General features: G+C 37.4%; 5 protein-coding genes across 12 annotated transcripts; 3 read left to right on the top strand and 2 right to left on the bottom strand.

Annotated features, from left to right (window-relative positions):
- Nucleotides 1-119: 119 nt before the first annotated feature.
- On the bottom strand, nucleotides 120-2,679 carry LOC105167315 (Transcriptional coactivator/pterin dehydratase). Of its 4 annotated transcripts, XM_011086975.3 has the most exons (7): nucleotides 2,588-2,668; nucleotides 2,467-2,513; nucleotides 1,998-2,095; nucleotides 1,565-1,650; nucleotides 1,368-1,491; nucleotides 542-610; nucleotides 120-400 (listed from the first exon to the last, which is right to left on the bottom strand). In XM_011086975.3, the coding sequence occupies exons 1-7, from the start codon at nucleotides 2,630-2,632 to the stop codon at nucleotides 309-311; spliced, it is 561 nt and encodes a 186-aa protein (XP_011085277.1). In that variant the 5' UTR covers nucleotides 2,633-2,668; the 3' UTR covers nucleotides 120-308. The 4 variants fall into 4 exon arrangements, with proteins under 4 accessions (XP_011085277.1, XP_088739502.1, XP_088739501.1 ...); XM_088883376.1 differs by lacking the exon at nucleotides 1,998-2,095 and having other exon boundaries at nucleotides 2,588-2,679; XM_088883375.1 differs by lacking the exon at nucleotides 1,998-2,095 and having other exon boundaries at nucleotides 2,467-2,644.
- A 118-nt stretch (nucleotides 2,680-2,797) lies between these two features.
- Nucleotides 2,798-4,871, top strand: LOC105167317 (coatomer subunit zeta-1). The gene is made up of 6 exons (XM_011086978.3): nucleotides 2,798-2,953; nucleotides 3,245-3,404; nucleotides 3,915-4,062; nucleotides 4,161-4,238; nucleotides 4,440-4,524; nucleotides 4,614-4,871. Exons 1-6 carry the CDS (start codon nucleotides 2,951-2,953, stop codon nucleotides 4,671-4,673), a joined length of 534 nt encoding a protein of 177 aa, XP_011085280.1. The 5' UTR covers nucleotides 2,798-2,950; the 3' UTR covers nucleotides 4,674-4,871.
- Nucleotides 4,872-5,561: 690 nt separating this feature from the next.
- Nucleotides 5,562-13,107, bottom strand: LOC105167549 (uncharacterized). Of its 3 annotated transcripts, none has more exons than XM_020695604.2 (10): nucleotides 12,655-13,107; nucleotides 11,603-11,646; nucleotides 11,194-11,311; nucleotides 10,982-11,102; nucleotides 9,632-10,206; nucleotides 8,925-9,213; nucleotides 8,557-8,833; nucleotides 7,428-7,595; nucleotides 6,402-6,863; nucleotides 5,562-6,206 (listed from the first exon to the last, which is right to left on the bottom strand). In XM_020695604.2, the coding sequence occupies exons 1-10, from the start codon at nucleotides 12,836-12,838 to the stop codon at nucleotides 5,928-5,930; spliced, it is 2,517 nt and encodes an 838-aa protein (XP_020551263.2). In that variant the 5' UTR covers nucleotides 12,839-13,107; the 3' UTR covers nucleotides 5,562-5,927. The 3 variants fall into 3 exon arrangements, with proteins under 3 accessions (XP_020551263.2, XP_020551264.2, XP_020551265.1); XM_020695605.2 differs by having other exon boundaries at nucleotides 7,428-7,592; nucleotides 12,655-13,105; XM_020695606.2 differs by lacking the exon at nucleotides 11,603-11,646 and having other exon boundaries at nucleotides 12,655-12,794.
- A 1,386-nt stretch (nucleotides 13,108-14,493) lies between these two features.
- LOC105167318 (uncharacterized) lies at nucleotides 14,494-18,536 on the top strand. Of its 3 annotated transcripts, none has more exons than XM_011086980.3 (9): nucleotides 14,494-15,156; nucleotides 15,337-15,403; nucleotides 15,856-15,884; nucleotides 15,964-16,172; nucleotides 16,559-16,677; nucleotides 16,808-16,903; nucleotides 16,980-17,055; nucleotides 17,551-17,696; nucleotides 18,141-18,281. In XM_011086980.3, the coding sequence occupies exons 1-8, from the start codon at nucleotides 14,935-14,937 to the stop codon at nucleotides 17,651-17,653; spliced, it is 921 nt and encodes a 306-aa protein (XP_011085282.1). In that variant the 5' UTR covers nucleotides 14,494-14,934; the 3' UTR covers nucleotides 17,654-17,696; nucleotides 18,141-18,281. The 3 variants fall into 3 exon arrangements, with proteins under 3 accessions (XP_011085282.1, XP_011085281.1, XP_020551295.1); XM_011086979.3 differs by having other exon boundaries at nucleotides 14,499-15,156; nucleotides 17,543-17,696; nucleotides 18,141-18,536; XM_020695636.2 differs by having other exon boundaries at nucleotides 15,075-15,156; nucleotides 15,337-15,482; nucleotides 17,543-17,696; nucleotides 18,141-18,536.
- A 147-nt stretch (nucleotides 18,537-18,683) lies between these two features.
- LOC105167550 (uncharacterized) lies at nucleotides 18,684-21,209 on the top strand. Its single transcript, XM_011087322.3, has 4 exons — nucleotides 18,684-19,731; nucleotides 19,806-20,255; nucleotides 20,413-20,542; nucleotides 20,624-21,209. The coding sequence occupies exons 1-4, from the start codon at nucleotides 19,671-19,673 to the stop codon at nucleotides 20,799-20,801; spliced, it is 819 nt and encodes a 272-aa protein (XP_011085624.1). The 5' UTR covers nucleotides 18,684-19,670; the 3' UTR covers nucleotides 20,802-21,209.
- Nucleotides 21,210-21,745: the final 536 nt, after the last annotated feature.

Consider the following 21,745-nt stretch of genomic DNA (forward strand, 5'->3'; position numbering starts at 1 on the left):
CCTTTTTTCTCTTCATATCACTTTTTGTTTTATTTAATTATTTTTAAAGTTTTCCGAAGCAGTTTTCCCAAAAGAGAAAGGCAGGCTACAATTTTATGAACAAAAAATGGCAGCCAATATCAAGAAATATCAACGACACAACAACATTCATTCTTGAATCTGGAAAGACACGGTTTCAGCTACACGCTCTCGACAACATGCAAACACAAAAGATTGCTGATTATTACTAACCAGAAGCAACCACTCTGTTTGTACACTATCCATGTTGCACAGTTAGTAAGTACAGAAACGTCTACAACTGTGATCAGTCACTTATTAGCAGGTGTTATCCTCAGAAGATTGTGGAGATTCAGTCCGTTAATCTTGGCAGCAAGTATGAAATCATTCTCAGTTAGTCCACCTACAACATGAACAGAATTACGTCAACAGATTGAAGTATTTGAAGGAGCTGCCAAATGACGGACTTGTCAAATCATGAACATCTGTACGGTGGAGAAATGGGCACAACAGGTAAGAATAATATGATGTGTCCAAGACTTACCTACTGCATGAGTCCATATATCAATCTTTACATTGTTCCATCCGACAAGATGAAGATCCGGGTGATGACCTATATTAACACAAAAACATATGCAGATCATAAGAGTTAGGGGAAGATCAAACTCTTACACAGAAGTTGTCAAAGAACATATCAGATCAACATTGAACATTCAAAGCACGGAAAAGGAGTTGCTCTAAGCATGGATGGCAGTTTTTGCATGAGCAAATATGGTTGCTTGTGAGGCTACAAAGTGCACTAGAGCAACATCATCACATGATGGGCCAAAAAGATGCCTTACACATGGAAATCTTCTCTACATCCACCCCTCTTCAATCGTCAATCAAAGTTATGGCCCCCAAGCAATCCAGCAGCCACCAGGGAGAAGTGTAAAGGTTGTCAAATGGAAGACCAATGCTTAAGAATGTTTTTCTAATTAATTGGGGAAGAAGGAAAATTCGAAAATATGAGATCGTTCAAATCTGTTTAAATACTCTCGACATAGGTGGTCAGGAGTGTTAGTTTCCCAAGTACATATATATCAAGTTACGGACACCAGGAAGGGTCAGCAATGTACTCTAAGATACCAACAAAAGAAATTCAATAATGGGGAACCATATAAAAGTTTATTTGCCAACCCTAACAACTGAAAATAACTAAAGAAACAAAAGAAGAAATAGAACGGATGCATATGCCTCAGACACAAAACAATATAAAGTTGCATGATGCCACATTCAGCACAGGTCAAACTCAGAAGTTGAAAGAGAAGAAACTTTCCACATGCATAGGAAACCAAAAAACATACATGAGATAAGTAGATGAACTATACCTTCTGCTTCAGCGACATCAGCTACAAGCTTAAGAAACTCCATTCCTTTCACAAAAGTCTTGACTTTCCATGACCGATGCAGCTTCTGGACACCACCTTCATTCATCAGATTCCATCCAGGAACCTGAATCACAAAATACCAATTAAAGTTTCCAATTAGCAAAAGCAAAGTATTAAATATTAAAAAATCTTCATGCCCGTTGGATCAAAATGTTGGCTGCATCCTCAGTCATAGGCCTCAGATCTTTGGAGCTGCATGGCACACACTTCTTCATTGACAAATCTGGCATAAAGAGAAAACAACTAATATCAGTGAATGATTGATGTACAAACACAAACTCAAAGGCAATAGAGTTATTCCAAATTCTTTCCCAAAATGTAAGGAAATCCATCACTTTCAGAACTCCTAATAGAAAATTAAGATAATCTTTGGCATCGGTCAACAGTAGAGGAGGCTCAAGCTAAGTAATTGAAGCTTCAATAACAGATTCATTTTGTCAAGCTAACATACTGTCAATTAATTCCCATAATAAAGTTGTATTGTCAACTTATCACTATTGTAGAAACTACTAATAATAATAGTTCATTCTAGAAACTACTAATGATAATAGTTCCAGCACGACCACTAACCTTGGCCAGTACAATAAGCCCTAATCCCATTAAGAGTGCTAAACTTTGACGAGCTTCCTTCATGGCTCTGAGGTTTATCAGCCACACGAATACTTGAGCTGTACGCAGATACAAATTTTCCAGACAATGCAGTCATATATTCATATAACCTCGATAGGACAGAATCTAGTGTTGAAGGAACAGCTGCCACTACGATATCCTAACAGTACTAGTGGTCTGACTCGAGTAAATTTCTGAACTCATATTCTCGGTACCCGTTAAGACGACTACGGAACAGATATCCCATGCTACATACTCTTTGACATGAATACAATAAAGCTAATACGTTGAATCACAGGTCGGAACTCCAAGTCATTACACTCTAATTACATCTGAATTTATTTATTTCTTCAATTAAATTGCTTGAACAATAGACAGTGAATACTTTTATAAGAATTTCAAGAGAAAAATCGACATCAAAGAACTGTACCGTCCATGGTCTGCCCAGACTCTCCGCGAGACCGGTGTCAATAGAATCTGAAAATCAATCACAAAAACTCAGCATAGAAGAGAGAGAGAGAGAGAGGGAGAGAGAGTAGATGGTCACAGACACGGGCGTTGGCAGAGAGAGCGGAAAGGCGGGATGGAAGCGTCATTTTGCGAGCAGCGTATACAATGACATGTTTATTAACGCCGACTGAAGCGGTGAATAATGGGCCGAGCCTCGATTAGTACATTATGGGCCTGATGGCCTCAAAGACAGTTTGATGTGGGCTTTTTGAGAATAGGCCTAGAAGGTGACTCTGGTTTCTTTTCTTGCAACAACCACGACTTATATGTAATGATTTTAACAAAGCTTTGTTACTCTTATTAGCGATTCATGACAGAGTTGAACTGAAATCGGAGAAGTCCTCAGTGTCCGAAAGGCGAGCGTTCCGCGATCTCCGCCATAGCCGTAATCTTCTCCGTCCAACATGGTAATCTCCTTCTCCTTCAGGCACAGTCAACGATTGATATACGCTTATAATTGTATTCTTGGTTTTACGCTCTACTGTGATTCTAGCCTCAGGCATACTGTTGCTTCAGTAGTAACAGCTTCAGTTGTTGATCTGTTCAGAATATACTCTAGGGTTGTAAGGTTTTAAGATTTTTTCACCAATCATAGCTAAGAAATCAATTATTGACACAGCTAGAACATCAATCAGTCAACACGGGCTTCATGTCCTGATTGTATTATTTTACTAAGTTTTGTGTTATATTTTTGCCAGGATTTATGCCCTTCTGTAAAGAACATTCTTCTTCTTGATTCAGAAGGGAAACGCATAGCTGTCAAGTACTATTCTGATGACTGGCCTACCAATAGTGCAAAGGAAGCTTTTGAGAAGGCTGTATTTACCAAGACTCAAAAGACAAATGCCCGTACAGAAGGTGCTCTATGACTTTGGAATTCTTTTGCATAGTTTCTCTAGCAAATATGGAAGCATTAGAATTGCTATTAGTAATAGTTCTTCCAAAATTAGTTGGAACATGATTTTAATTTATGTTACTTCATTTGGGTATGCTTCTTTTGTGCGACTTTTTAGTTGCAGCTGACTGTTTAATCTTAAGTGAAACAGCTTTTTCCCCTTGGAAACAACAAGCAGCTGGGTCGCAGTTACACTGTCTCTGTCTCTAAAGAGTAGTGCTGAATATACATGCTTTTAGGTGTAATTAAGTCTATGCCTGACGCTCTCTTCCAGCTGGTTAACTCATGCTATTCTCAAAGTTATCTTCCAGCTTGCGAGTAAATGAATTATAACCAAATGTAACTTATATCCGGTTTTTAATTGCCCTGTTTGTTTCTGTTCCTCCTGTACTTCTTTAGGTTGAGATGGTGCCTCTCTCATCTTAACTTTGGAATCAGCTTTACCTTGCTAACCTTTTGTTACCTATCTACAGTAGAGATAGCTATGTTTGAGAGCAACATTGTCGTCTACAAGTTTGTACAAGATCTGCACTTTTACGTTACTGGGGGTGAAGATGAAAATGAAGTCTTTTTAGCCACTGTTCTTCAGGGATTCTTTGATGCTGTCGATATTCTACTTAGGTAGTCACAATCAATTTTATCCTATTTGCATCTGGTGATGTTTGCTTCTTTCCATACTATATAGAACTCTCTTTCATCTTTCTAGCTGGTTGCTCCAGGGGCAATGTCGATAAGAAGGAGGCACTTGAAAATCTGGATCTCATTCTATTGTGCATTGATGGAATTGTTGATGGAGGGTAGGGATCTGTTTATCTTACTCTGCAGCTTCCTTGTTATTTAGTAACTAAAGAAAAAAAAAAATTGTGGAACTACTGTTTTCTGATGTCTAAAAAGAAGCAAGGGAAGGATAAGGAAGAATCTCTAGTGTATGTGAAATATTTCTGCATAATTCTCTTATCTCGTTGTATTCTTACCATGATTCCTCGTTTGATGTATAGAATTGTTCTTGAAGGCGATGCAAATAGCATTGCTAGTAAAGTTGCAAGTCACAGTATAGATTCTGGAGCACCTTTTTCTGAGCAGGTGTGTGGCTTCCTCGTCCTAAAGCTTCATATCAATTGCTGGGTAATTTATATTCTGTGCTAACCATGATCGCAATTTGCCTTCTACAGACAATAAGTCAAGCACTGGCGACTGCTCGCGAACATCTTACTAGATCTCTTCTCAAGTAACAGTATGTTAGACACACCTACAAATGAAGAAATAGAAGAAAGAGAAAGCAAAATTTTGTTTTATCGTTTCTTGAGTGCACAGTCAGTGAGCTTCATCTTTATATGGATTCTTGACACTGTTGCGGTAGAATTTGATACTCAATGTAGCTTTCTTTAAATGTAGCGGATTTGTATTTTATATATTCAGATTTTTTGACATGGTGAGTTGCTGAGACCGAAATTTCTTGTGAGCATCTTTGCTGGGGCACCTGCCTCTTCTATTCTCGTAGGACAAGGTCAAATTCAAAGGGGACCGTGGTCTAATCTTGATCCATCTGATGGAAAGGGCTGTATAACCTGACTCGGGGCAAAATTCGAATATCCTAGGTAGAGAGTTAAAGAAAAATCACCCCATTAGTTTTTGGCGAGATGTTTCTTGAAATCTACTCGAAGCGGTAGCTATGCACCCGGACAATAACTACATGGTGCCTTCCACCCGAGAAGTGACAGAACGATTATCTGCCCATGGATGAAATGACACTCGATTTAGCAGCAGAATAATTTCCCATGCTAAGGTGAACCTTACGGTATAAAGTTGGTCTACTGGTTCATCACCTCGTTGCTTTAAGTGAAAACATTATCTGAAAAGAATTTATCATCCAGCTGGAAAACCAAGTCAGATTCATTCACAAGCTCCAATTATTTGAAATCACCGTACTCATTGGCGTTCCAAAAATACTTTGACTACCTTTAAGTACAAAAAATCTTAAACCCCAGTAGCAAAGTGATTTGTTAGGCCCGACTACGGAATAACACTGTCCAGGCATCAGACTGAAAATGGAACACTCCAATTACCAGAAACACACATCTAAGCGTCTGCGGTGGGGCACAATATCTGGCACTCCATCATAAACCAAAATCTGTTCCTAGATGCACAATATAGTGGTACAGTGACTCGGTTGAGAGCAAGAGTGAAAACAGGGTGAGACAATCAACCTTTTACTTAAGCTAACATAACAAGCTTTCCCTAAGTAAGAGGAATAGATCTAAATTCAGAAGTGCAGTGGAAAAGATAATATGTCCCCCCCCAACACAAATTAGTACCCAAATTCCTAAGTTACATCGACTTATGATAAGAACGTCATACAACCTTGAGGTACACGGCCATGCCCAGTCATCGATTTTGAACATCATAAAATCAAATCAAATTCTGCTGGTATGGCTTGAAAGGAAACTTTCGCATTCATTACAGGCCCCTGAGAAAACAGGACGTCGTTAGTAGCTGTTAGGCCAAATCTGGGACTGCTTTGGCTGCCCTTGTGAGCCCGCAATCGATCCATCTCTTGGGTTTTGCTGCTGGTCGAGCAGGATACCAGTCTGAGAATGGTAGAAATTCGGGTATCCTGGGGACCCATAACTCTGTGACTGTTGCTGACCTTGCCTAAATCCACCTGGTTGCTGATTTTGTCCCTGATAATTGTAATATGTGCTGGCTGGAACCGCTGGCATTGTTCTTGAATTAGGTCCATGCAGCCACATCGCTGAGTTCTCATTCTGAGAAAATGCCAAAAAGATACAAGTCATCATCACAAGCTCACTAAACCCAAAAGGATACCAAAGAATACTGATAGATTAATTTTGTAGGGGTAACCCGAAACAAAGAACTTACCCTCTTTTCATTTTCTTTTGCGGACTGGGGGAGGTTGTTTCTAAAATCAATTTCAAGGGTGGAAAAACGAAGGAACATACCTGTTGAAGTGAGAGCAACTGACTACTGTCCTTGTACTGAGAACTCAAAACATCATCATAGCTTAAAGTTGTTCCAGAAGGGGCAGCAGGGGGATTCATCGGGTAATTTCCAGCGATCGTGGCAGTACTACCAAAAGCACCATATCCAGATGCAACAGCAGCAGACTGAGGTAAACTACTTACAGAAACACTACTTTTATACTGAGGGAGTACCGCTGCCAGGGATTGATGGTATGTGCTGCTACCTGCGAACGACTGCTGAAAGGCAGAAGGCATGTATGTATAGCTCTGAGGCAAGAAAGGGTAGCCAATCATGTTCGCAAACGGTCCCAACGGAAGGGTGGGCTGAGAATATGGATGAACAGCAAGGTGCTGAGGCAGAGGAGGTCCAGTAGCAACACTGGTTCCAGAAAGGGTCTGTGGAGCAGGCTGCGTGGATGAGAAACCCGCAGTCTTCAAGGCCTGAAGCATCAAATCACAATCAGTTACCCAACTAGGGGGAGTACGTCAGATTTTAGTTCATAGTGAGAGCTAATCTGTCATGCCCAGCTAGTAGCTGTCTTCAGCAAAAATGACTATTTTAGATCTACATTTTTTCGGTTTCTTGGATCTATATCAATAAGTTTGGTGTAGACACAATGAAGACCATGCAAGACAAGTGGATGGTGATTGCTAAGGTAGAGGTTGGGGCTATTGGCAAGTAAAGTTAGCAATGTTGTATAAATATTGTTGTACTATAATTTTACTCATTTATGAAGATTACATTTTTCCAAAAAAAAAAAAAAAAAAACAATGTTGTATAAATATTTCTTCTTACTTCTCATGACACAGCAGGAAATGAACTGTGCTCCCTGATTCCTTGTAAATTATTATATAATGACTGAATCTATTTATTGTAGGTTTAAAAAAGCAACACAGAAAGTTAATTTGCAGAAAATAATCTAAACCATGTGGGACTAAAGCAGTCCCTAGCAAGTGATAAACGATAAGAACAGTTCCCTTATTGCACTTGGTTTATATGCGAACCTCTGACATAGAATTTGCTGAAACGCCGATGGAGGAGACAGAGTTTGCATATTTGGTAGACATCGATTGCGTCGCAGGAAATGGTGAATACTGAAGCTCAGATTCTCTAGTTGGGTGAACATTTGAGGTCAGCAGAGCACTCGGTAGCGAATTTGTATATGAATGCTGCTAATAATCATCAAAAAGTGAGAAATCCAATGAAAAACCAGCGCTGTAACTTATTCAAAAATAGTACGCATCATAGCAATATATTCACATAGTCAAAACTCAAAAGTTAGAAGATCAGATTACCAAAATAAGACATTTTGAATATAAGATGATCGGTGATAGCCATTAACTAAAAAAGAACAGGAATAGAGGACACCAGTGATTATTACCAAAATGTAACCAGTGATCCACAACAATGAGAGCTAATGCAGGGATGAGAAAGCATATATCAAGGAATTACCCCACCCACAAAATACCCCCTTATTATTTTCATCCTCCCACAGGATAATCTTCTAACAAGTTCGGGAATCACAAATAAAAGGAACTCCCACATTGTAAAGACAATCTTAGTCATTCCATGAATAAATAACTGAAAGTCAGAGCTGCAGCTGAAAAGAGTAGCACAGTTTAAGTGCATAATATGAGACCTGTGCAACTAATATCTATAATTAGTAATAACACAAAGAAACATATTCAGGTTGCAGAAATTTCAGTGAGAGTAACAGCATGTAGAGCTGACCGGGTTCAAAAACTAACAAACCTGTTGAAATCCTAATGTGCAGAACCAAATTCATAATGCTGGTTATCAAGAAATATCAGCAAATAACAACACCAAACAAGATAAACTCTTTGCAACACATAATTCTATATGTTTTCCTACCTAAAAAAGCCATTTATTAGTTCCCAAAGTTATAAGATAACAATTTCCTCTTCAGTTGTTAAATACTAAAGATAAGAAGATTGCATTGTTTGCATTCTCAAAACCCCCGATGCAACAACGCAAGGCAATAAAGATCCTCAATTTTCCGAAAGAAAATCTTAGAACTTTCAACTCCACTAAACACATGAATTCAATGTATTCCAAAGTCTTGGATATCAAATCCAATTCTTAATTCTGAACAAAGGGAAGAAAATATTTTACCATAGCGTTCGAAAATGGAGCAAGATTTTGCATCTGCGAACTTGTCTGATTGAACGCGGCATTTAAATGTTGGGCATCATCAAAGGTATAACCAGGATTTGAAGAAGGAAAAGGATATTGATTTTCATGAGCCACTTCAGCACTCTCAGGTTTCAACTCTTCTGGCTGTGTGGCAGAAGATGCATCATAATTCCCCGCACTTCCACCACCAGTTCCACGGAACAAACTACTGTCAGGTGCATTTTTAAGAGGATCATCGACATAATATTCAGAATGTCTGCAACAAGAGTGGAATAGATCTTTTAATTTGGAAATCAAGAGGACAAGAACAAGACTACCAAATTCTGAAATATTACTAGTTCCTATACCTAGTGTCAGGACGCCCAACTGATGAAATATCAGCATTGCTATGTGCCTCTTCCAAGTTAGGTTTCAAAGGAACAGATGTCACAGTCCCAGCAGAATATGCAGCACTCATGCCAGATCCAAAACTCCCAAAGCTCAAGTGAGAGCAGTCTGCTGTTTGGACTTGCAAATGATCTGGAATTACCACAGAAGGTGCATTCCCCTCCAATGGGAAACCTCTATGATCCTCTTGTACACTTAGTTGTTGCAAGTTTCTGGTAAGTGATGACACTGGAGCACTAACTTCTTCATCTGCAAAGTCATAACAGACTCGAAAGTCAAGCAGCCACCTAAATAAATTCAAAACCAAGATCCATTGAACTATAGAATGCAATATAAAACCACCATTCCATAAGATATTAGAGTATTAATTCATATACTTCTTGCCAGCCTCAGTTAAATTAACGTCTAAACATCAATTTTCGATATTTCAAGTAAGAACGACATTGGAGAAAGTACCCTAAGTAGCTAGTTATGACCACATAGAAATCTACAGACATTTTCATTTTTCTTTTGGTTATCTGTAACTATTCTGGTGTAACTGTCACATATATTATAAGCAGCCCCTGAATATCAACATCAGAAGACAGGATATCTACCTAAACTGTCCAAAAATTTACGGAATGTTATACTAAATATTCCATGAAAAATAAATTGTAAAAACACGCACCTTCCTGACGCTCGAAATCATGAGCTTCAGACTGATAAGGGCCCATGTCTTTATACAAATCATTCTCAAATAAAGATGCACCTCTTGAATCATCCTCTGGAATATTCCTACTGGATATAGAAACAGATCCCACATCATTTAATTCTGTACTTGCGATGTTATCATCTTCTTTTTCTTGAACCTCTTCTGCCTCAGAGTGGCGATTGGTACTGTCAAAAGATACATCCGATGCATCTGGGTGCGTCTCAGAATCAATAGTATACTCTGAGACGGAAATAACATTCCTAGCAAGTGGCTTCTCTATGGAAGGCCAGTCATCATTGGCGGGAACATGCTGAATTGAAGACATTTCTGACTGATGAACCTTGGGAGGATCCTGGACATTGTGACGGGAAGCATTTTGGGAACTCGATGCTTTGTTATGTGGTCTGCCCATCCTCACAATGTCAGCCATGGATACCTGACCAGGGAGAGCGCCCCAGGCAGACTGATGACCAGATGCTGGCTGTACAACAGATGGCATACCATCAGACGTCTCCAACAAAAATCCTTTACTTTCAGCTGAGGCACCATCGCTGCAACATATCATGCAGGAAAAGGTCATAAAGAACAGCAAACAGCCGGCTCGGAGGAAATTTAGAACCTCATGCTCACTCTAAAAACTCGACCGTCACTCAAGGATCTATAATTCAGGTTTCAGTATGGTGCAAGAGAATCTATAACATATTTTACTTTCAATCAGGATTGGCAGCAACCTTTCTGCAGAGGGCTGAGTGGGCTCAATTGAGACTCCATTAGATTGAAAAGTCCTATTAATTACTGATGATCTTTTTTATCATCTTGACCCCACTAAAAATCTTAAAAAGCAGGCTATGGGGTTCAAAAAATAAGAAACAAGAAGCTATATATTAAAGAAATAAATATTTCCTTAAAACTACATAAGCCAACTCAATGAGTTCCGCCCTTAAAACACACTTATAATGGAACTCAGAGAAAACATACTGAAAGCTGATCCTTGTAAATTGCAGAACACAGAATAAACGTAATGAGCAAATACATCCGGGTCCCTTATCAAATAAAATAAAGTAGCGAACAAGAAAATTTGAATACCAATTAAAAGTATGTGATGCATGGTCCATGTAATGTACAGTGGACCTGCAAGTATCTGACCTTATCTGTTTGTATTTGATGAGAAATAAATAGTTGACAAATTACACAGAAAAATTATAAAAGCTAAAAATGTTACATGATTAATAGAAATAGTCCTCGACAAAGATCCAAGGATACTAATGAACGTGAAGTACAGAAATTTAAGATTCAATTACTGCAATGAGTTCAAACAGAACAAACCTGAGGCCTGGAGGCCCTCGGCTTCTATTATTTCCTGTCATACCAGGTGCTGACGATAAAGAACTTGCATGAGTTGATCCATTTTCCTTCTTATACGCTGACTTCCCATGCAATGGAGACTCTGATAATGGAAGAGGGGTTAGGATGTCTACATTAGTCCACAACTATTTTTATGATTGATCAGTTCTAGTAAATACTGAAGCCAAATATACCAGAAGAGCTATATGGTGAAAAAGTAGAACGGCTAGGACGTCGATCTGCACCGCTCTTGCCACCTCGATTAGAACTATTATTAGCACCGCGAGACCTAGAGTCAGAGTTATCTTTACCCTGAGAAATTTTAATCGGAATGAAAAATGTGTTACAGCTAGTTTCATAAATTTAAATTGCAGGATTCTCAAAGTTTTAGCATTAGCATTCCAAATAAAACAAAGTAAAGATGCCGATAAGGGGAAGGAGCAAAGAAAAGAAATAAAACTTAATCATGGCGCAAGACCACAGGCCAATCCAACCTATCCATAGGCTCAGAAAAAACACCTTGTTTCACTGAAAAAGTTTTCTTTGCATACTGCTATCAAATAGAACCTAGAGTGAAATTATGCACTGATGACAATCACAAACCTCCTTTTTCTTTTCTCGTTTGCTCTTCACCTCACGGAAAGGATCTAAACAATTGTAAACCACATGTCAGACATAAGTTCAAATAAATAAAAACAGTATAATGATGACTGGCCTACAGCATTAAGTCTCCTACTACAACTAGCCACAAGCAAGCAAATAGGAGCATACAGCACAAACTCACTGTAAGTCAGAGCAGTTAGAAGTTAAAAAGACCAAAAGAAGTCCTCGTTTGTGCTAATATCAAGGAAATTATCCAACGGAGTGTAAACCAGGTAGCAAAAATAATAAAAAGATGTCCACACCATGACACCACATTTAACATCATTTGCCTTCCAAAACTTAAGAGCACAAGACACCGTGCAAATAGAAAGACTACCTATACATCGAGACATACAAACAAGTGATATGTAGAATGCATATTAGCAGCATCCAAAATTAACTCTGATTGAATCCACCAACCGACATAGCATGACCTAAAAAAGGATCTGCTTACATAATGGCTAACAAGCAGATAAACAGCTTGCTTCAGCAAACAGAATATATTCCATCAAAACTTTTTCTCTTATGAGAGGGAAATATACATTTTCACTAGCCATCTATAGATAGCAACAAGCAACTCAAGTCAGCACAATCTAAGTGGAAAAAGGGTACCAAACTCATACAGAAAAGAAACATCACAATCATGCGGCGAATTTAACCCACAGCCAAGAAAGACAAATAAGAACGCTGAAACTTCAGCTAGTGTTCTTTAGAAAATCAAATATGCGTGAGCAAAGATTTCTACAATTCTTCATCTCCCCCTCAAAAGAAAAGGAAAACGAGACATTCTAGGCAAACAACTTAATATTCCAGTTTCAGATGTGTCCTTACTGGTGTCTTTCAGAAACGGAAACGCAAAACACCAAGTTTCTTCTTTGCAAACAAAGGCATGCATACAAGTACAATGCATACCAGGAAATCTTCTTAGACTCAGCAAATGGAAAGAAATGATAACTAAAATAAAATAAATTATAAACCAAAAAGAAAAAAAAATAGGGTTCTTGAGCAAAAACCTTGAGAGAGTAGACGATTCACGGCCTCGTTAGGGTCCATATTACACTCTTTAAGAGTAGCATAGATCTCTGCCTCGGAACAGTTAACTATCTCCTTCAAGCTCTGCACCACCTTCCACGACCCCGCAGGAATGGGCTGTACCCCACCCCCATTCCCGCCGCCGCTCCCCCTGCTTGTGCTCATCCTTCCCCGGAACAGATCTAATCTTGCAAAGCCAGGCTTTGCCTTATCTCTCTTCAATCACTCACTTTTCCTTTCACTTTCTCCTATAAATTATATATGATAGTATGAAATTAAAAAAAAACACTCACAAAAAAGCGAACACAGTGAGTTCCGACGAGCTTTGGTCTGTATATTTTGTACTTTGTTACGGTTGACGGAGAATCCGCAGCGGAGAGGAGATTTATCAGAAGTTTCGGAAACCCTTCCCTCCCTCCCTCCCTCTCTCTCTCTGTGCGTGCGGTGTGTTAAGTTTCTTTTGGTTTTGTTTTTCTGTTTTTCTTTTTTGTTAGTTGGGGTTTCATAAATACAGTCGACACGGGAAAAGCTTTTGCTTTTATTATTGGCACTTGTGAAATTACCTGCCCATAACTTACTCTTCACTCTTCAGCTTTGCTCACTCCTATTTTTAGGTTTTGTCCCCTTTTCTCTACTTTACTTCAACCCACTTTCCTTATAATGATTACGTATAATAGTAATTTTATATAATTACATATAATAAAATTATCTATTATATATAATTACATATTTGGAACACTGTAATATCAATGTTATCTTGACAATTATACTTTATGAGGTAATATATCCCACTTAGAAAATGAGATATACTATCCCACAAATCAAGAGAGGGTTTAAGTGTAAAAGCCCATTTCTTTAAAGGGATAATTATACTCCCCTCACTTGAAATTCAATATAATTAAACATAGACCATTTGTGGTTTGAAAAATTCCATCTAGTATTCTTGAAGTTTGCTTCCGTCTAACAAATAAGTTCCTCCATTAATAAAAATTTATTGATTTACTGATATTAAAATAAATCTGAAAAAGAAAACCATATCCACCATCGATTGAATTATTACTGACTTGTAGCAAGTCACATAATTCTTTTATGACCAAATTACATTCACACGTCTTAACGCGTTAATACACGTGAGAAGATATATCTTCACCTTTATAAAGATAATTTAGTTCGAAAAAGATTATGTGACATGTAATAAATCAGTTAATGATAAATATAGGGGTGGAAAAATAATCAAACTATTAGATATTCAATTAAAATCGATCGAAAAACTCATCTAAACTCAATTTGTTAAATTTAAAAAACCAAAATTGAAAAAAAAATTTGTTCGGTAAACTTTTGAACTCGACTCGAACTCGATTCAATTAATGCAAAAATAGTAAAATACTTAAAAATATCAAATTACTCGAGCTCGACTATAGTTTGATCCAATTAAAACTCGTTTGAGCTCGACTAGAATAATAATCAAATAAAATTCACACATAATTTTTGGAGCTCAACAATAACTCAAACAAACTTGAATAATAATGTATTCAGCTCAACTCGAATCACTTACACCCCTAGGTAAATATTAATTTTTATTTAAATTTTTTATTAATATCAGCAAATTTAATAAATTTTTACTGACAAGAAAATTTATTTATTAGATAAAATCAAACTTAAAAATATTAGATATAGCAATTACATCAAATTGGAAGTATAATTATCCATTCTTTAAATGGCGACTCCGCCTATTTAATTTCAACATTTTAAATTAACAAAATTCGGACACGGCTTTCCATAAAGCGGTAAGTTCCTATTCCAGAATCCAAGCTCGCTGGGTCGAGGCCATGAGATCTGGATTGGGCTCAAATTCTGGTACATGAGATGTAACAACATGGGCCATTCTACTCAATCTGCAATGACTCGTGTATGTCACGTGGACAAGTCTGCACTGCGACTTCTTTCCTAGATTCCACCTCCTCGCACGCCCCCAACCACGCTGTTCCTTCTTCTAGTTTTGGCGCATAATTCAATATTTGCGGCGCCTGCGGGAACAGGGAGCTCTTGATCCTACACCAAAATAAGGAATTGTTGGAAAATGAGATTAAGAAGATGGGTTTCGGGTCTCCTTTCATTCATCAATGACAGCGCTGTGCAGCAGTTAGTGTGTGTTGTGTGTTTTTTCTTGAGCAGGGAAGGATGAAGGGCAGCCTTCTTTGCCTTTACTCGGCTTCTAGGCGTTAAGAATTTTCTTCCACTTAATCTCGTACAGAAAACAGATGGAAGTAGTGAAAGTTGTAGCGGAGGGTTTTAACTTTATTTGCAATCTTCAATTCTGGAGAATGTCAGTGTTGTGGACTCTTTCTCTCGTATTTTCCTATTTAAAGTTGTTCTCCTATGGCTTCCTCTCCCCAAAATCCAATATTTACTCTCGTCGTTCACCGAAACACTCCACTTTTGCGAATACGGCTGTGACCAGACCTGTCTGCATAATAACTGGGGTATGATATTTGTCATTGCCGCTTTTTTTTATCTTTATCTCGCTCTCTCTTTGATGAATAATTGTCGTTGGTTATATGAGAGAGATTATGGATGCGTATAAATTGGTTCGAGCTCGCTTGTTGTTAATAGGTTCCTGCATTGGCATGTGCTCATGTGTTTTGCCGGTTAATGATTTGCAGGCGACATCTGGTTTGGGTGCTGCAGCTGCATATGCTCTTTTGGAGGAGGGTTTTTATGTTGTTCTTGGTATCCTGTATTTCTCTTGCCCTTGCGAGAAATTCTACTAAGATGCATATTGAAAATGACAACTCGTGTGGTTTTTCAAGTTGGGTTTTTGATTCTATCTATTATTAGTTCAAGTTTGGATGCACGTGGCTGAAAGATGTTCAAAGAAAAAATAATTTTGGCTCAAAATCTTGTTACCTTAGCTTGTTTTCTCAATTGTTGAAACCGAAATTTGGACTGTCCCTGTGATGAAACTTATTTTGCACGGATGGAGTGGAATGATGATAAGGATATGGATAGTATTAAAACTTGATTGATTATGTATTCAGCATAAGCATGACTAATTCTGTGAGAATAAATCAAACTCACAGGTATTTGCTCACGAAATGCTTTGTAGTCTCAATTATAACATAATACAAATCTCTTTTGCTGGTTTGCGGTGAGCTGAATTCACTTTCTTCTCATACTTGCAGTTGGAAGATCATCTGAACGCTTGTCAAAGGTGTGGTACATGTTTTTGCTTATCAATAATAAACTTGCAGGCTTTATGGTGTTCATTTGTCAACCAATCTGTGCTTCAGGTTATATCTGATCTCAAGAGTCAAAACCAGGATGCTTGTCTGAAAGGTTTTGAGGTCAATTTAGCTTCATTCGAGTCAATCCTTGAGTTCAAACAGTCACTTCAGCAGTGGCTACAGGATTCAAACTTACATTCTTCAGTTCAACTCCTGATAAATAATGCTGGGATCTTGGCTACATCACGTAGATTGACTTCTGAAGGATACGATGAGTTATTATTCTTAATTGGTTTCTCTGCACCTAATACAAATGTAATTTTGTAATATGATTGTCTCATACATATTCACACTGAAATGAGTTAAGAATGAAGAAATTAAAAAACGTCAAAGTTGAGATTTTTTTTTCCTTGTGAAATTGTTCTTTTGGAGTCTGATTAGCAACATTGGCAGCTGATGGATTAATCACCATAACTGAACTTTCTGTCTTCTTCTGTTGACCAGATTTTTTTAATTTAATGATGTAGGTCTTACTTTGTAGAATCTTTTTTGATATGTTAAAATGCTTCATATTCACAAACTTCTTTGTGCTAAATGCTGGATTTTCATGCTTCTGAAGAAAAGAAAATGTGTGTTAACTAGGATTTCTCAATTTTGGCAGGATGCTGGCTACTAATTATATTGGTGCATTTTGTGTGACCAAAGTTTTACTCCCCCTTTTGGAAAACAGCCCTGTTCCCTCTCGTGTGGTCAATGTCACATCATTTACTCATTGGAATGGTAAGATCTAACTGCCTCTGATCTGCACTGTTATGATTTATATTTCACCGGCTCACATATCTAACACAAGTCTTTTTTTGTTTCTCTTATTCTCCTCTTTTTGTTTTGTGTTTTATGTTTCCTGCTTCAGTTTGTTGCATGCAGGCTGGCAGAGAAACTGTCTCTGGGAAGAGTTTTATGAAATCAAAATGCTACCCCTATGCGCATATTTATGAGTATTCTAAATGTAAGCATGGTATCTCAGAGAAGTCTAAAACTAAAGACTTCCAATTTCATTGCTAACAAGGAATCATCTTTGACAGTATGCCTGCTACTCTTTTCATATGAGCTTCACCGAAAAATTAACCTGACAACGAAATCTCATCATCTCTCTGTTGTGTAAGTGTTTATTCTGTTTGCTTCAGCATTACAAGTATTCAACATAAAACTGTTAATAAGATTTTTTCCTGTTCAATATTAGAATAATGGGTATGTTTTAGTTGAAATTTGTTGGTTATGCTCGGTTTATCCTTGAAATGATTGGGGGAGTCTTCCTAGTTGTTGATATTGCAAACATGGCTTATGCGCATGCCTACCATGAAAATACTGACCATGTGAAAAATCTAGCTACATTTATCAGCGGAGAAATCCAAGCATATTGAGAAATTTTACATTTTGTAATGTAATTGTGGAATTCTCAGGCTTTTTTTCAATGTACTTGTGGAAGTAGGTAGAGTAAAGTAATCAATTAACCAAGAAGCTTCCATCTTCTGCACCTTAAGTTTGCTGTGAGCTTTTTCCTAGTACAGGAATTGGACTTTACATCTCTGGTATGCTTTTGGTAATTTTTCTGATTGATTTTGTCTTGGCCTTTTTGAAATTTAAGTGCCGCAGATCCTGGAGCAGTGAAAACCAATATCATGCGAGAAATTCCATCATGTGTTTCGCAGATGGCTTTCATAGTGTTGAAATTTTTGGGTCTTCTTCAGTCTTCTAAAACTGGTGTGTGCTCTATTCTTGATGCGGCACTTGCCCCTCCAGTAAGTACTGATATTTACTGATATTCACTGCGCAAAATATCATTTGGACTTTTTAAGATTTTTTTTTGTGACAATTGTTATATAATGTACTTCCATCAAGATGTAAAATCATTGCATCGGTCCTGTCTGTGTATCCCTATAGATGATAATATTTAACTTTGGTGAATCGTACATTATGCTTAAAGTGGGACCCTAATTTTTAATTATATTACCACTTATAAATGAAGAACGACATGTAGATTTTGGCAGAATTTTCTTTTTATTTCATCAAGCAATCAACTAAATTCTTAGCATTATTAAGTAGAATAGATTAAAAAAAATGGCCAGCTGAGGCTTGCCTGAAGGCTTTATGATTTTGGCATCAAGCTTGTGCTGCTGGATTCTGCAGTTTACTTGAAGTTGAAGTTATAAGCATAATTATTCCAAATCATTGTTTTATTTCAGGGAGTATCAGGAGTATACTTTTTTGGAGGAAATGGTAGAAGTCTGAACTCTTCTCCGCTTTCTTATGATGCCGATCTTGCTAAGGAACTTTGGGTTACTTCCTGCAATTTGTTCCAAGAATCGCAGCTGGCTTCCTGACTGGGCGAGTGTGTATGATTGAATAGGCTAAATCATTAGTTAGTATGAGAGTTTTCTCCTGTGCAGTGGCAACGACCATTAATCACTTTTTATAGGATGAAACTGTTTTCGCAGTCAGTCAAAGAAACCAAATGATATAGCCAGATTTTACTCCAAAGATGTAGAGTTGGTAATAATAAAGCATTAATTGTAGCATGTTGTCTATGCATTATCTTGTATACTTTGGCAGATAAAGTAAGCAAGCTGATTTTCTTGGTATCCCTTGATTCTTTATCTGTTTTTGGGTTTTATAGTCTTCTCTCAAATTCTTTCCTGGTGTTTATTGCTGATGAGAAAAGCATTTCCTAGTTTTTCTGTGATCGTGAAGAAAATGTTCTTAATGTTTGGATTTGTGTTTTGAGTGTTTTGTTGTGTTTTGGAGATAGAAAGAGAAAAATAGAGATAAGTTAGTGTGTGTTGGAGATAGATAGTATGTTTGGATTTGTATTTTGAAGTAGTTTAACGTATTTTAAAATAAGTGGTGTAGGTTTGATGTTGGATTTGGGAAACAAAAATCACTGTTCATTGTCAAATCATATCTCTTTTTATATATAAATATGTATGTTTATAAATATTGTATGTTTAATGTTGTATTTTTGGGAGACAAAAATCACTATTTATTATCAAATAATGTCTCTGTTATATTATATATAAGTATATATATATAGAAAGTTGAAAAATAAAAAAACACACAAATAAGGTATAAAAATACAAAAATAAACATTGAGCAAAAACATGAATCAAAACATAGTAGTTAGTTCTCAATGCGATTCTGAATAAGCCGCAACTGTTTTACTGTCACCAGTTTTCTGAAAGTTTAACCACAAATAGTAGTATCTAGTTTGCACCTCAAGATAGAGTTCCCAATAGGCATATTAGGACAGTTGAAACCTTTTAGTTAATGACCATAAGATGTGTACTAAGAATAAAATCTCTTTTGTTCTATCTGTGGAAACAGTGGAAAGAGGATTAGAAAAGCGAAAAAGAGGATGCCATAACATCACCATCAACTAGATTCCTATATAATTAAGAATAAATAAAACTAGATTTACACCTGAAGCAGATGCCTCTTGCCTTTTCCTCTTCAAACAATTTTCTTCCCTATTTGGGGCACGGCCTCTTGCTTGAAGTTTCCTACAAACCAATGCCTCCTTCCTTAAGTTTTCTTATATTCCCCAACACACTGATCTCTCTTAAATTCTCTCTTCAATCCAAGAAAGTCATGATTCTTCACACTTTATATATAACGAACCGAAGCAGATGGTGGTAGCTTCTTCATTCAGACACCACAATTCCTGCTTCTCCCAGCTGAAGTAGAAACCTCAGTGTTGAATTTGCTGAAGTAATCGCATTATGGCTGCTAGAATACTTCAGCAAACACTCATTTCTCTCCTCTGTGTTTTCTATATCTCAGGTAATTTCCACTTTACCAAGCATTCCATTGAAATACTCCATGGATAACTAAACACCTCTCTGTTTCAACTACAGGCATAAGCAGTGCAGGAAAAGTATCCTCAGGAGCCATCACTGAGAGCCAAAGACTGGCCTATCAAGACAATGAAGTTTTTTCATCTTCAACGATTACTACCCAGAAAGATGTAGTTCCTGTTGTCAATCCAACAACACCAGGCACAACTCCTATAGTAAATCCACCAGCAACAACCACCAGTCTAACCACAACTGCTCCTGCATCATCCGGTGGCTCGTGGTGCATTGCCAGTCCCACTGCCTCACAGACCGCTCTCCAGGTAGCTCTTGACTATGCGTGTGGCTATGGAGGAGCAGACTGTTCGGCCATACAGCCGAATGCAGTTTGCTCTGAACCAAATACAGTTCGAGACCACGCCTCTTATGCTTTCAACAACTACTACCACAAGAACCCCATTCCGACAAGCTGTGTTTTTGGAGGAACGGCTCAGCTTACAAACACGGACCCAAGTAAGATACCGGTCTCTGAGTTTGTTTCGTTAAAGTAACACCAGTCCGTTGGAGTTCATTTAGGTTGCACTTGCTCCTAAGCCCTCAGGACAAAGACAACCTTAGACCTTCGTCTTACAATTAACGTGGCTCTTAAATCTCTATCACTTTTGTTCAGGTCATGGGAGCTGTCGTTATGCATCATCAACCAGCACTCCCACGACAACACCTACAACAATGCCCACAACTCCAACACCCACAACCCCAATGCCCACAACCCCAACGCCCACAACCCCAACGCCACCAAGGTAATATTACTGCCTACTTCAACTTAATTACTAACTGCATCAACAGAGTAACTGAAATAGTTTGAAATTTTTTCTCTGCAGCACGATTACACCCATCATCCCCTACACGCCTTTAGGAGGAAATGGCGTTGGACATGAACCAACAGACAACGATTATGCCACTGAACCCAGTTCAGCAGAGATGACATCAAGCAACCTGCTTCTGCTCATCATTATGAACTGCCTAATGCTGTTTCTTGCCATGGCTAGTTGTATCTAAACAAGTGGAAATCAAACTAGATTATTGTTTCCCAATTGATATAGCAATTGCTCGTCAGCTTCCAAGATATGCAAAATTTTGAGGTAGAAGATGTCAAGGCCTTAAAACGTTTTGATCTTCTCGTTGTTTGCTTTAAGATCGAGTAGGAGGGTGGTCAACAAGCTTTTGATTTCTGAAGTTAATAAGCAGTTCCGGACAAGATTACTTCTTGTAGTGTAATCCCAGTGAAGAGATGTGTAAAATATTCAGGAAGCAAGCAGTGATCAGAAGATTAATAAACCACTTTACTACATCCATCATTAGAAATCTATACCATGCCTATTCCATGGTACAGCACATTATCATGCAATTGTTGGCATAGGAGATTCAACCTTCTAATTTTAGGATAATTATATTTACACCCCTAATTTATTGTATGTTTACACAAATTATCGATATTTTTTGAAAAGTTACACATGTACCCATTACAAATATTGACATCATTTACACAAATTATTTGTATTTTTTGAAAAAATACACATACATTTCTAAAAATAAAAATGCCAACATCATTACATAACATACTCACACACACATATATATATATATATAATTGATGACTTATGTAATTATACAGAAAATAAAAGTGGTTTGTGCAAATACATGATAGGTCAATTCCTTAATTTTAATAATCTGCAAATTATCAGAAAATCATCGGAAAGTTAACTCACCAGGAGAGTCAATTTCACTAAATCAAGTTTGGTCAATAATATTTGTAGTTGTCATCTTATCATGGTGGAGGTGTGTTATAATGTGTTATCGATATAGTTGACGTGTATGTTTAAAATATTAAAATATAAACCAATAAATATATCTTGACTCTTTTTTATTAATACATTAAAAATAAAATTAAAATAATAGATGGAAAGAGAAAAAGAAGTATTTACCATTTTATTTTCCACATG

This window comes from Sesamum indicum, linkage group LG8 (genome assembly GCF_026168435.1).
Source record: "Sesamum indicum cultivar Baizhima isolate 11 linkage group LG8, ASM2616843v1, whole genome shotgun sequence".
NCBI classification, from domain to species: domain Eukaryota; kingdom Viridiplantae; phylum Streptophyta; class Magnoliopsida; order Lamiales; family Pedaliaceae; genus Sesamum; species Sesamum indicum.

Coding starts and splice junctions, on each gene's coding strand:
- LOC105167315 (XM_011086975.3), bottom strand. CDS start 2,632: ATGACGCTTCCATCCCGCCTTTCCGCTCTCTCTGCCAACGCCCGT. Junction 2,514..2,587: donor CTCTCTCTGCCAACGCCCGT/GTCTGTGACCAT, acceptor ATTGATTTTCAG/ATTCTATTGACACCGGTCTC. Junction 401..541: donor TATATGGACTCATGCAGTAG/GTAAGTCTTGGA, acceptor TTCATGTTGTAG/GTGGACTAACTGAGAATGAT.
- LOC105167317 (XM_011086978.3), top strand. Junction 4,063..4,160: donor GCTGTCGATATTCTACTTAG/GTAGTCACAATC, acceptor TGGTTGCTCCAG/GGGCAATGTCGATAAGAAGG. Junction 4,239..4,439: donor GATGGAATTGTTGATGGAGG/GTAGGGATCTGT, acceptor TTTGATGTATAG/AATTGTTCTTGAAGGCGATG.
- LOC105167549 (XM_020695604.2), bottom strand. CDS start 12,838: ATGAGCACAAGCAGGGGGAGCGGCGGCGGGAATGGGGGTGGGGTACAG. Junction 9,214..9,631: donor TGATTTCGAGCGTCAGGAAG/GTGCGTGTTTTT, acceptor ATGACTTTGCAG/ATGAAGAAGTTAGTGCTCCA. Junction 6,864..7,427: donor CAGCAAATTCTATGTCAGAG/GTTCGCATATAA, acceptor TTGATGCTTCAG/GCCTTGAAGACTGCGGGTTT.
- LOC105167318 (XM_011086979.3), top strand. CDS start 14,935: ATGGAAGTAGTGAAAGTTGTAGCGGAGGGTTTTAACTTTATTTGCAAT. Junction 15,157..15,336: donor CTGTCTGCATAATAACTGGG/GTATGATATTTG, acceptor AATGATTTGCAG/GCGACATCTGGTTTGGGTGC. Junction 17,056..17,542: donor TCTCATCATCTCTCTGTTGT/GTAAGTGTTTAT, acceptor TTGAAATTTAAG/TGCCGCAGATCCTGGAGCAG.
- LOC105167550 (XM_011087322.3), top strand. CDS start 19,671: ATGGCTGCTAGAATACTTCAGCAAACACTCATTTCTCTCCTCTGTGTT. Junction 20,256..20,412: donor GCTTACAAACACGGACCCAA/GTAAGATACCGG, acceptor ACTTTTGTTCAG/GTCATGGGAGCTGTCGTTAT. Junction 20,543..20,623: donor ACAACCCCAACGCCACCAAG/GTAATATTACTG, acceptor TTTTCTCTGCAG/CACGATTACACCCATCATCC.